Here is a 13,234-nt window from a genome sequence, read left to right as displayed (position 1 = left end):
CAATTGAGACAAGGTCAAATTACTGCAGGGCGTAGATACAGCTTGACAATTTCGATTGATGTTACACAGGGCGTTTAGTTGCACCTGATCTACATGCAACAAAGTTAAATTAATTCAGGTCGATGATACAGCTTGAATTTTCAACTGATGTCCCAATGGTCGTTAATTAAAAGGCTGAGAAAAGCTTCTTAGTCGTCGACTAAGTGCGACTAAGCAGGACGACAGGGCTGCTGAGAACACAGTCTGGTATTTGATCTTCATCCTGAAATATATTAGTTTTTGATTTTAATTCTCACTAGCTCCTCCTACTGACAACACATGGAACCAACTGAACAAGCATTTTATAGCCGTCTAACAAATGAACAACATTACCAGTCTTCAGTCATTACTAGTCTTCTAACATTATTCAAACTTGCGATATATAAAAAAATATTTATGCTCCCCAGCTCCTCCTAGTAGCAGTTTTTTAGATTAGCAGACTTTCAGCTTATAACCCTAGACTCAATTAGCATCTTTGCTGAAGTAATCATTCGAAAATCCATTTGATTTCGCGAAATTTCAGCGATTTGAATTTGGGGTCTGCCTTAGCCGAGTGCTTAGTCCGTGGCTATAAAGCAAAGCCATGCTGAAATTGTCTGGGTTCGATTCCCGGTCGGCCCAGAATGTTTTTGTAATGAAAATGACTTACCTGGGCATAAAGTAACATCGTACCTGCCACACGATATGCAAATGTGAAAATGGCAACTTCGGCAAAGAAAGCTCTCAGTTAATAACTGTGAAAGTGCTTATAAGATCATATAAGCTGAGAAGCAGGCTTCTTCCCGGTGAGGACGTAATGCCCAAAAGAAGATGAATATAACCCCAAGGCACAAACATCGTACTTTTTTCGTGAAAATTACTGTAGAAAACTATTTTTCGAGATGAGAAAAAATCTGGCGTTCTGTGGCGTAGTTGGTTAGCGTATTGGCAGTCGTGGGATCGAAGCTCACCAGAACGATTCTATTATTTTTCATAAATTTACATCTCAATTTGTCCAAATTGACTATTGTGTCTACGACCTTCAGGTTTTTTCAAAACATCGTCGGCTGGTTTCAGCCGTAATAGACATGACAACCCTAGTTGCGAAAAAAAAGGCGGAAACTCATCAATGTGTGAAAAAATTTCACAAATCGGTTCACTAACAAAAAAGTTATAGCCTCGTCAAAGAGCTCTGGGATCATATTGATCCAAAACACAGACAGAGGGTTAAAGAGGAACCTTCAAGATATTTTTTAAATGCTCTGGAAAAGCTTTGAGAGAGGTTTTTATGAGAACTTGCTTAACTCCTGCGGAACTTCCAAAGCATTCTTTCTTTCTAGATATTCTTCAGAGAGCTTCCAAAGAAGCTCTGAAAAGTTTCTGGGGAAGCTAAAAGAAAACTTATAGAAAATTCTCTGAAAACCATCAAAAGAAGCAGTAAAAGCATCCAACTTGAATAGAAGAGTAGTTCTGACAGTCAAAACGTGACATTGACTTGATTGACATAAAAAATAAAAGATCTGAAGATAATATTATCATTTTAATCCTGAAACTTCTGAACCGTAGCAAAATTTGATATTTCCAGATATAATGAATAGCTCACAGCTCAACATGATATGCCAATGTTATTCCAAGAATAAATTTAAGATTTTATTTCAAGATCTTTCATCTCTTATATTTATCAAGTTCATATCACTTTACCTTTCCGTATCAAAATTAGCTATTACTAATCTTTTTTTTTTGCCTGCTTGTGAAAAAAGATTCCTAGAAAGCTCTGGTAAAGATTTAGAACAGCCCTGACCACCCTTTTTGAATCTCAGCAACAGTTGGCGGGCCAATTTTTTTGTGATCAACTAAAATAATCCATCCCCAAAAATAAAAACGGCAAATAATCAGTCTACTAACAAAAATTTAAAAAAAAAGAAGATATTTGCTGCTGAGCATCACCGAGGTTTCTGTGAGAGCTGTGCTCAGGATCAGTCTTCAAAGATCATCATTGCTGCACAAATATTCATGGATGGGGTTCCACTACATGGAATGACTCGATGGTTGAATCCAACTTAAAAGCACTCGAATGCCAAGAAAAGATATCAAACTGATTTGATGTCTGAGTACCGGCGCATTGAAGTATCCCTATATAGAACAAATGTGTATGTACGCACATATTTCGTGAGGATTTGCGCTCCAGATGCGTTAGTCTGGAACATTTTCACCAGCGAATCCCCGCTGTATACACTCTTATAAAATATCATGTAAAATTAAGTTCATTAAGATGCTCATAAAAGAAGCGAAACAATTGACGCTTTTTTACGTCCGTTCTTAAAATTACATGACGCAGAGGAACCAAAAAAAAAGATACACGCCATGCCATAAAAGTAAGACGAAAGACTTACTTTTACATCATGACGTGTAATCTCTCTAGCTAGAGGTTCTGGTGCCACATTTACGTGTTATATATGATGCGCAATCTGTAAAGCATAATTCATAAATAAAGAAACGAAAAACTTACCATCTAATCATTGTCGCTTAATGTCTCCCACTTGTAGGTATGCCATTTATCCGCCACACACAAATGAATTATGCTTGCAAAACCGTACTACTATTTCCAATTATTAAACACATCTTTGAAAACACTGTAGTGGGGCTGGGACCCTACGGAATTCTAGCCAATATTAACACTTTCAAATGCCCATTTCTTACATTTACTAGCTTTGGGTACAACAACTTCACTAATTCTCTGTAAGAATGTTCGTTTTAATGTTGCTTCAAATTTGTTCACTATGGCATCTTGGAAAGCAGACTTCGGTGCCACACAAACCGAAATGCAGAGAAAAAAAAACTTCATTCCCATTTCAGTTATTCTCGGCCAATTTAATCGCCTGTTTCCTACTCCAACCACTCGCGCACTGGTAGGGAAAAGACAGCTTAACAATGTTTTTCAGTAAAATGCACTCGAATAATGATATTTTTCGATAAATATCAACTATTTGGAACGTAAAACACACGAGAACGTCTTACCGCGGCCATGCTTGAAAACAAACTTGTCGATTCGTATGACACCATCAACAAAGTAGATAAGCACGTAAATTCACGTTTTGGTGCGTTTAAATTTAAGTGCTACCATTTACTTTTATAATTTGAGATACCTGAATTTATGGCTCTGCATTTAATTTCTTATGATGATGTAAAAATCGGTTATAAATTATTAAGATTTCCTAATACGTCAATTAAAACGTGAAATTCAGTCATTTTTGAGTTTAAGTCACATAATATTAAATAAAAACACATTTTACGTCACCTGTAAATCTCATTATTTTTAAGAGTGTATGTTTAAAAACATTGCAGATCAGACTGTCAATAATTTTAATTGCTTTGGTTTGGCACCCAGTTTTATAGTATCAAAAATCAGAAATACATTGCGCCGATTCATCAACTGGATAGGTACCACAGAACAGATAGCCATCTTAGAACAAAAAGCCATTTTCGGCTAGAATACGAGGAAAAACGTAGAAGAGTAGGCGAATTAAACATTGTTTGCCCCATAGGAATTTAGAGTGCAGGATATTGACGTTAATTTCGTCTAAAATGGTTTCTTTCGCTCGTATAATTTGTTTGACGTTATATAAACATTATTGATCTGCCATCACAGTAAGCCTTGAACCTAAATCGGAACATTTGTCAACAAAGGCTCGAAACTTTAAGCATTACAAATATAAACAGTTTTCCCCTGAAAATTGGCTTTCACATCCTTTTGGATTGGGAAAGTGTAGAAACATGGTATGGCAACTGGTTACATGCTATATGTGGGACCGGAGTTTTTGACATGAACCAACAACTACCAACCTTCTTCAGCCCCTTGCGGCACGGTGAATGAATTTGTTATAAAAAAAAAACGTTAAATTCAATCATGTGCAACTTTTCCTTCCATCGTGTAATTCTTAAGCATCAACCATTCAAGCATGATCAAACAAAATTTCGTTCGAATTAAAGTCAATTCTCATGGAAATCTATGAACGCATTTCAAATTTCATGTGTAGTGCAATGAAACACGCAGTGGCTCTTCCATCACGATCGCATTAACACTCTCGTGAAGGATGTGGTTGACATTATTCATTCATTCCTATGAGTTGAGTTTTCTTTATCATTTTTCACCAAAGATTTGCCATGATGTAAGTAAAGCAGAAAAAATAGCTGTCAGTCTGTTGTGCAAGTTTTTAGACGAGTGCAAGGTTGATTAATTTATCGTGGTGTTATGTTATTATATTTCATTGATATAAATGAATACAATTTTATTTTGCACCGGCACCATTAGTTTGAAATGCATGAAAAAGATTTTTCTCCAAATCCTCAGACTTAGCGCCTGTCATGGCACCTTATATAGCGCATCAGATTTGCTATGCAGAGGACAATTGATGGCTGACTTTTGATTCATAGCCAGTGAGGAGAAACGATTACCTATTTCTGGTTTTCTACCAGAGTGCGTTCTTCAAAATTAAAAACAAATAGTGCATTTATTAGTTGTTGTCTCTGTAGTTTATTAAATGGAATTTATACTAATCGTTGGTAATTTATCTCCACGAATTTTTAAAAAAATGCGGGTCGAAGTACGGAATTATATAGAACCGATTAGGCGTCTTAAACTAAGGTTGCTGTTTCGCTCAAGAAAAGTAAAGAAATTCCCTGACTGAATGGGTCAAGAAATTTCCTACAGGGAGCCCCCTTTGAAATGACATTTCTTTTCTCAATTGCGAACTGGGATCAAAAATGTCATTTTCTTGACCATTTCTGGGGAAACAAATTTCCACGCATCGAAATAGGCGATTCCTTTTCTTGTCAGTAGGAAACCAGCCTTTAACCGCAGTGTTGAGCGTAGATACCAAACTAATCCGATGTTTCTAATATGATTTGTGGTTGTATCATAATGGTCGCCAACTTTAAAACTAACTTCACTTCATTGTTTTTTTTTCTCAATATGTACAGAATAATTATTGTTTGTATAACTGATATTAACATGGATGAACATGAGCCTAGTTTAGTAAACCAGCAGGCTGATCAAACGTCAAAATGTTTCGAGTCAAGAGACAATATAAGAAAAAGTTTAGAATATAGTTTTTGGTGAATTTACGTACAATTGCTGACCCGACATCCCAAGTATCACTATATTAACCGAATAACTACTCTACATATTCAAATAGGCGAATTAAAAATCAATAGACCTGATGAGGAGAAGTGTTTTTTTGTTCAAAATCTTCTGAATCGCAAAAAAAAACTGGAGACTCTTGAACAAATACACCAAGCGTTTAGGTCACCTACCATTTATTTTTAATTTAAAAAAATGTAAGTTTTAAAGAAATCTTCCTTTATTCCCTTCTTAGGGGCCGTCCATAAATGACGTAGCATTTTTTCACTGATTTTTTACACCCCCCTCCCCCCTCGTAGCATTTCGTCACAAATGCTGGTACTCCCCCCCTGGAAAATACGTAGCATATCGAGTACACCCCCCCCCCTATATTTTTTTATTTGTTTTCCTTAGTGACTGGGTTGAAACAAAAAATTGGAATTGAGAAGTTCAATACAAAGTTTAATATTAATTACTGACTGAAATGAAAGGATAATCTATTCTAATAGTTTGATATACAGTAGCGCTCAAAAGTAATTTGGAAAAGTTTTAAATAAACATTTTCCTTAGTTTTGGTTTCCAGTTTCTTATAGACTAAATTATATTACTATTGCTGTTCCATAAAAAACAAGTTTACTATAAAAAATGTGAAAAAAAAATTATTGGATTGATGAAGCTCGTTACTGTCGAGTTAGGGTCTAATATATTTTATAATGTATTGTTTTTTTTTAAATTATTCGTTGTTAAGAAATAGATTGCAATGAAAATGATCAAGAAAATATATTAATTTGAAATGAATCATCGTTAATATTATCCAATTTCAAATCATTTTAGCAAACAGTGGCCAGATACATAAAAGATTACACTTGTCATATTTGGAATGTTTAGGAAATTTTAGCGATTATTATACAAATACATTAATTTCTATTAATATTTCAGTTGATTTTCATTTTCGTTTCCATACTGAAATAATCTTACACAACCTATAATGAAACCGTTAAATAATAAAAATTCTTCAAATTACCGAGTTATTACCAAAATTTAATGATAGGGCAATTTTGTTAACACTCGAATCTATTATCCTCATTAATATTCGGGCTATTCCATCAAGAGCATTGATATATCAACACAAATGATGAGTTGATTGGGTGGAGATCTCCTGCAACATTGAATGCATAATTCACGGAATAAATATCTTGCTTTAAATGTAATATTTGCCAAGAAGAGCATATATTATTTTCTTGAAGAAATAAAGCCCCAAAAAAAATATGGATAAAACTAAAAGAGCTGACTTTATATCATGTAAACAAATGGCAAAAAATATGTGCTCCAAGTAGTTAGAGCATTGATTTTTAATCAATTCATTAAAATTATTTTGTTTATTTATAAATTTATTAATTTGGACACGAATATAATATAATATTCACATAATTATTTAAAGCTTCAAAACATCTGTTTGATTGCATTTATCAAGAAAATCTAAAGTTCAATCATAGTTTCAATCTTGTCATATGCATTTTTTGAAGCCTAATCATAATTTTATAACCCAAGTTTATAAGTAAAATAAAAGAAGTTTCATAAAAAATAATTGTCTGCAATTTTTTTCAGTGCCTTTCTTTTTACGGACTTGATTCAAAATGCTACGTCCACCTGCTAGGACCCCTCCCTCCCCCTCGTCACACTTCGTCACAAATTCGTGAAGACCCCCCTCCCCCCTAAAAAGCTACGTCATTTATGGACGACCCCTTAGTCTGATCATCAACGAAAAGAAAGACCCGAAAAAGTTGAGGAAATGTAATCGAAAATTATGTTCAAATTGTAAAATAACTTACTACACACATTGTTCTATAAGAAATATAAATTCCACATCTGGAATATTGTGTGAAATTTGCATGGTATTATTTCCTTAATACAATACTACATCATTGTCAAGTTTGAAGGCTACTAGTGCTTCGTTTGACCTGAAGTTCACCACAGCTTGTAAATAACTTGACAATCGCTCAGTTGGAAATTTACAGTAACTCACAAAAAAAAAAAACTTTTGAGTTATAACAAAACACAAATTAAGACGAAAATGGCAATAATCCTCCTCTGCAAATATGATACATTTGTTGATAATTACTAGTTTAGTAATAAAATTTTACAGTAAAATTGCTTGTTTTCAAAAAATTATATGCCGTTTTTGCTAAATGTTATATTTGCAATAACTGAACAACAATGTGTGTGAAAATAGTGCATTTTATTTCAGAAAAAGTTTTGTCTGAGCTACAATTAAAATTTCAAGTTAATCGGAGCACTAGAAGCCGAGGTCTATGCTTCCAAACTTGACCATTTTGTGTTCAGTAACTGTAAGTTAAATTTCCGGAAAAAATGCAGAATAACGTTCAAGGCTCCGTCATCGAAATCTCCGCCATCATCGAAACTTTAAAAGCAGTTTTTCTGTTAAAAGCTAAAAATTATTCGATGAAAATGTGTTCACTGTATTTCGGTTGGAGAATAGAATACAGTGAACACATTTTCCTGATAATTTTCTAGATTTAAGCCTGATTTGCTACTGAAAAGGAATCGCTAAAAAAATTTCTCGCCGATTCCTTGAAGAAATTTTTCTACAGCGATTCCCATTTGAACACGGCATAAAATTAACAAGGCAGGCTCTTTACTGATGTAAATATCCAGTTTGATTGTAAACATGTGACGTCACTCCTATCGTACCATATACCTTCCGGACCTCTAGATCATTTTTTTTTAAGAAATTTGTTCGAGGTGGATAAGAATGACGTCGTCAAGTAGCTGTTAGTTTTCGGAATATATCACCTTCTTAATATTTGTTCATCGTGCATTTGAACTGACATTTCTTTTCAACTGCGTACTGCGATCAGAAAAAAGCGCATTCTTGATCGATTCCTTGCAGAAATTTTCCATGCATCAAGATAGGCCGAGAAATTACTTGTAAGCAGCAAATCAGGCTTTAGAACGAAAAAACTGCTTTTGAAAATTCCGAAATAAATGACGGATCCTGCCCACTTAAATTAAAGGTAATGATATTCCTGAAAGATCTAAAAAATGATTTGAACGAACATTTATCTCATTCGTACTTAAATTCAATTCTATAAACTATTGTACGATCTTATTACTAAAACAGGGAGGAAATTCAAAACCATCTATCGTTAGACTTAGACTTAGACTAAATGAAAACATTCCACTTTTTCTGGAGATTACCTTTCTTTTACAACAACCTTGGAGCAGAGATCTCAAAAAATATTTAGACGAGTTTTCTTGTCTAATTCAGTACATTTTTCGAAAACTTTACACTGTTAAAAGCTTGCCCGCCGCCACCAGGTGCGCTAGTGTTCGCGTATATTTTGGCAGCTGTTTTTGTTGTCATCTTTCCCTGAGACGAGACACGCGAAGAGGAAAAAAAGCAACGTCATATGCAGCCCAGATTTCGCTGTCACGAAACTTCTGATGCAGCCAGTTGATTTTGTGGGGAAATATGTGGAAAGTATTGGAATGATTTCTAGAAAATTTAATTCAGCGAAATATTTCATTTAATTTACGCTGACGAAACTAAATCGAAACAAGCTACACATTTGTTACTGTAATGTTTACTGCGTTTGCGGATATGAAATTTAATTTTAGAAGGTTTTCTGAACTTGTAACGATGCAATCGCAATTTATCTTTGCCATTGAGTTCATGTAAAAGCTTGAACATCTTGCTCACAAATTTGTGTAAACATAGAATCGAAGAAGAAAATCTTAGCAACCGTAGAAAAAGAAGACCGACTTCGCGAGTCTCGTCTCAGATCTTTCCCATCTGTTCTGTGTAGGTACTGACAAGCACTTTTTGACCTTGCAATGAAAAAAAAAAACATTCTTGGTTGCTAAGCCTACCAAGAATGTTTGTTATCCTCCTGCAGCCTAGTGCGCCAAGTCGAAGGAACCACAAATGATTCAAATAAATGTTGCAGTATTTTCACCGAAATGATTGGAGCAAATCAAAGCCTTGTTGGATTGGAAAATAACGATCGTGCATTCTCTTTCTCCTTGTTTTGTACATCAAAGCAACGAAATGCAAAGGCAATTTTGAAGACTGCTCAGGATTGCCATCTAGCCTAGGGTTTATTAAGCATGTCACGATTTTTATGAGAATGAAGCTCAAGGTTTTCTGGAAAGCCACTCATAATTCTCTCAGAAATTCGCATATGAATCTGTCGCAATCCCACCTGTCACAGAAAGCCATGTCGAGGAATGCAATAGAGTCATGTCCTGGATTTTTTGAAGAATGTTGCCTAAGAGTTTTCGAAAATCTTGCCTAGGACTAAATAAAACTTATACGCAAGAATATCTGAAAATTGTGCATAGGATTCTGCCAGAATCATGCCCAAGATTAATTTTGTGGTCCAGTCCAGGACTGTCTAGGATATCTGAGATTTTATTTGTATAGGTACTGTTCAGAATCAGCGATGGGAAAAATCATGAAATTCACTTTACAGTAGCCAAGCAAAGCAAATCAAAGTCAGCGAAGCAAGTGAATCCCGCATTACAAAGCCTTCAATGATACTAATGATTTAGAAAATTCATACACCCAACATAGGCTACTTGATGAGATTCACTGTACTGGGAGTGAGCTTCTCGAAAATCAAGCCTATTACTAGGAGCTAAATTTACTCAAACCTTCTCCTCTCTCTATTCCAGTCATCAAGAAAGAGGTCCGCTTCGAGGGAATCTTCCAGGACTCGCTGCCCCGCTCCAAGAGCTACTGCACCCGATCCGGCGGGTCCCGATCGCGATCGTCCAAATCCAAGCGGCGTTCTTCGCACCACCACCAGCATCATCGTTCATCGGGAGAGAGCAGTAGCTATAGCGGTACTAGCTACGATCGACACCACCACTCGTCCTCGGGCAGCAGTAGCAGCAATAGGAGATCTCCGCGGCGGAGACGAGTCCCGGATGTGGAGTTCATCGAGCATCAGGATCACCACAGAGGTGACGGCGATGACGATTCCGATAGCCGAAGCGTGTGTTCCACCTGTTCGTCGAGTTCGTCCAGCGCAGACGATACGGTGTACGAGCTTCCGATGAGGCGAACCTACGGCGGAACGAGGATCCATTATATGCCAAACAATTCGCTTGCGTGCGCCCGAAAGCGGAAGCAACTGCAGAATAGCCATCCTTATGAGAAAGACAATAAGAACTGTATCATATCGTGAGAGTGGGCGGAGAACCGTTGTGTTTGTGAAATATTTTAGAGTTAGGTTGTGTATATTTCGTCGACTGCCCCCCGTTTGTTCTCGGCGCAGTATTTCAATGTGAATCGAAAATAATCGTTTGAATCAAAAACAAACATACATTTATAGTAGAGACCAGAAGCATCGAAAGTTTGCATGTATTTTGACTATTCATTTTTTTTCGGGTTGAAATTTTAGATTTAGATGGATTGAATATTTATTTGAAAGTTTTCAAATTGAACAAGAAATACTCTGACAGAACGTGGTAGAAACAAGTGAGATTAACGTGTATTCATCGCATAACGTACGATTGTACTCGGTAGCCGGTACCGAAAGCTGAACCGTATTCAATGCTCATATCGTAGGTGTAAGAATATTTTTTATACATGTAGAGTTTGATAGGATTAAAATTTTACCGAAAAGTTGAAAGTGGAGAATCATGATGGTTTACTGTGTAGTAAGATCGATATCACATCATTATAAACTTACGAGCTATACCAATTGTGTGTAATAAGTTAGGGAAATGCTGTATTCCTGTGTTAACTCCTTCATATAAATTTTATTTTTTAATTTCTTTATTAGTATCATTCCAAACATTACATTCATTTCTTATATCCAAATGTTCTGTGTTATAAAACAACACTATCATCCTAATATGGTAAAACAAATTCAAGATTTTATTAACATTTTGTAACCACATATTACATTTTATTTACTGTAGCAGTTTAGATTTTTTACAGGTGAGTAGATTTCCCCTGTTTATAAGAGAAAAAAAACGCTTCCAATTTACTTAATTTAACTTAACCTTAACATATAACGCATTAATCATGACAATAGAAGATTGTAACGATTTTTGCCTGAAATTATTAATTATTTTATTTGACATTTGTTCCAATGTTTCAACATTGGATATTCTATGTAACTCATTGGTATGCTGTACCAGGGAGGAAGCTTCAGAATCATTTTCAAAATTTTATTTTGAATTCTCTGCAGAGATTTCTTCCTGGTATTACGACAGCTAGTCCATATTGGTACAGTATACAACATGGCTGGCCTGAAAATTTGTTTGAATATCAAAAGCTTGTTCTTAAGACAAAGTTTGGATTTTCTATTGATAAGGGGATAGAGACATTTTATATATTTGTTACATTTGGCTTGAATGTCTTCAATGTGTTTTTTGGAAGGTAAATTCTTATCTAGCACGAGTTCTAGATACTTCATCTGACCAATTTATTGGAACCTCTCTCATCGTGACAACATGTTTACTTGAAGGTTTCAAATAAAGAGCTTTTGGTTTATGTGGAGAAATCTTCCATTTCTGCAAGTATGAAGAAAAAATATCCAAACTACAGATGACACGCAGGCTTCGTCCTTTGGCGGAGAGGCTTGTGTCATCCGCAAACAAAGATTTTTGACATCCCTGAGGTAACTCAGGTAAGTCAGATGTGAAAATATTGTATAATATTGGTCCCAAAATGCTGCCTTGGGGAACACCAGCTCTTGCAGGTAGTCTTTCAGATCTGGAGTTCTGATAATTAACCTAAAGTGTACGATTTGACAGATAACTTTGGTTTATTCTAACAACGTTTGTTGGAAAATTAAAGTTTTTTTAATTTTACGATCAAACCTTCATGCCAAACACTGTCGAATGCTTTTTCTATGTCTAGAAGAGCAAGACCAGTAGAATAGCCTTCAGATTTGTTGGAACGGATCAAATTTGTTACACGTAAAAGTTGATGAGTGGTCGAATGTCCATGGCGGAATCCGAACTGTTCATTGGCAAAAAATGAATTTTCGTTGATGTGGGCCATCATTCTGTTCAAAATGACCTTTTCAAAGAGTTTACTGATAGATGGAAGCAAACTGATTGGACGATAGCTAGAAGCTTCTGCAGGATTTTTGTCTGGTTTTAAAATTGGAACAACCTTAGCATTTTTCCATTTGTCAGGAAAATATGCTAGTTGAAAACACTTGTTAAATATGTTAACTAAAAATTATAAGCTACTTTCTGGAAGTTTCTTGATGAGGATGTAGAAAAATCCATCATCGCCAGGAGCTTTCATATTTTTGAATTTTCAAATAATAGTTCTTACTTATTCCAAATCAGTCTTCCGGGAATTTTCGAAAACGTTCTCTTGATTCAGAATATTTTCGAAGTCCTGAGTAACTTGATTTTCAATTGGACTTGTAAGTCCTACATTAAAATTGTGCGCACTTTCAAACTGCATAGTAAACATTTGAGCTTTTCGCAATTGATTAGTAATTATTTGTTTTCTTCTTTCAATGCTGGGCCTTTTTGAGAAATTCTATTTTAAAAATTTTTGTTTCTTAATTGTGAAAAACGTTTATTGTTTTGTTTCTGCAAATCCTGCCATATAATTTTCATAGGAGGATCGCGAGTGCGTTGAAATTGCCTTCTCCTCACGTTTTTAAGACGGATCAAGAGTTTAAGATCATCGTCTATGATCACGGATTCAAATTTTACTTCACATTTAGGAATTGCAATGCTCCTGGCTTCAGCAATGGAATTTGTTAAAGTTTCAAGAGCATTGTCAATATCAAGTTTTGTTCGTAAAGAAATATTAACATCAAGATTAGAGTCAATATATGTTTCATATATATTCCAGTCGGGGCGAAAATAAGCGAAAGTGAAGCTGATAGGAGATAGGCTTGAACATCGCTTCATGGGATATTTGAAACGTAACATGCCCTATCAGAATCAAAATCACCAACTTGGACTTATTTGGAGAGGCGGAATAGAAGTTTCCTGTGGCGGTAGTGGAATTTCCATTTGATTTGAAACTATTATAACGGTTACTCGTAGTATGAAAAGAGGAGGAGAATAAATTACGTGCTACGATATTGGCAT

General features: G+C 35.4%; 1 protein-coding gene across 4 annotated transcripts in view; it reads left to right on the top strand.

The window, feature by feature from the left end:
• The window catches only part of LOC5568475 (protein prickle), a 341,497-nt gene extending 330,558 nt beyond the window's left edge, over positions 1-10,939 (top strand). For all 4 annotated transcript variants that reach the window (XM_021840294.1, XM_021840295.1, XM_021840293.1 and 1 more), the window contains one exon: positions 9,833-10,939. In XM_021840294.1, the coding sequence (XP_021695986.1) occupies positions 9,833-10,347 (515 nt within the window). In that variant the 3' untranslated portion in view covers positions 10,348-10,939. The remainder of the gene's footprint in view (positions 1-9,832) is intronic.
• The last annotated feature ends 2,295 nt before the right edge of the window (positions 10,940-13,234 follow it).

Source organism: Aedes aegypti, chromosome 2 (assembly GCF_002204515.2).
Source record: "Aedes aegypti strain LVP_AGWG chromosome 2, AaegL5.0 Primary Assembly, whole genome shotgun sequence".
Lineage (NCBI taxonomy): Eukaryota > Metazoa > Arthropoda > Insecta > Diptera > Culicidae > Aedes > Aedes aegypti.
This window is presented reverse-complemented; position numbering and strand designations above follow the sequence as displayed.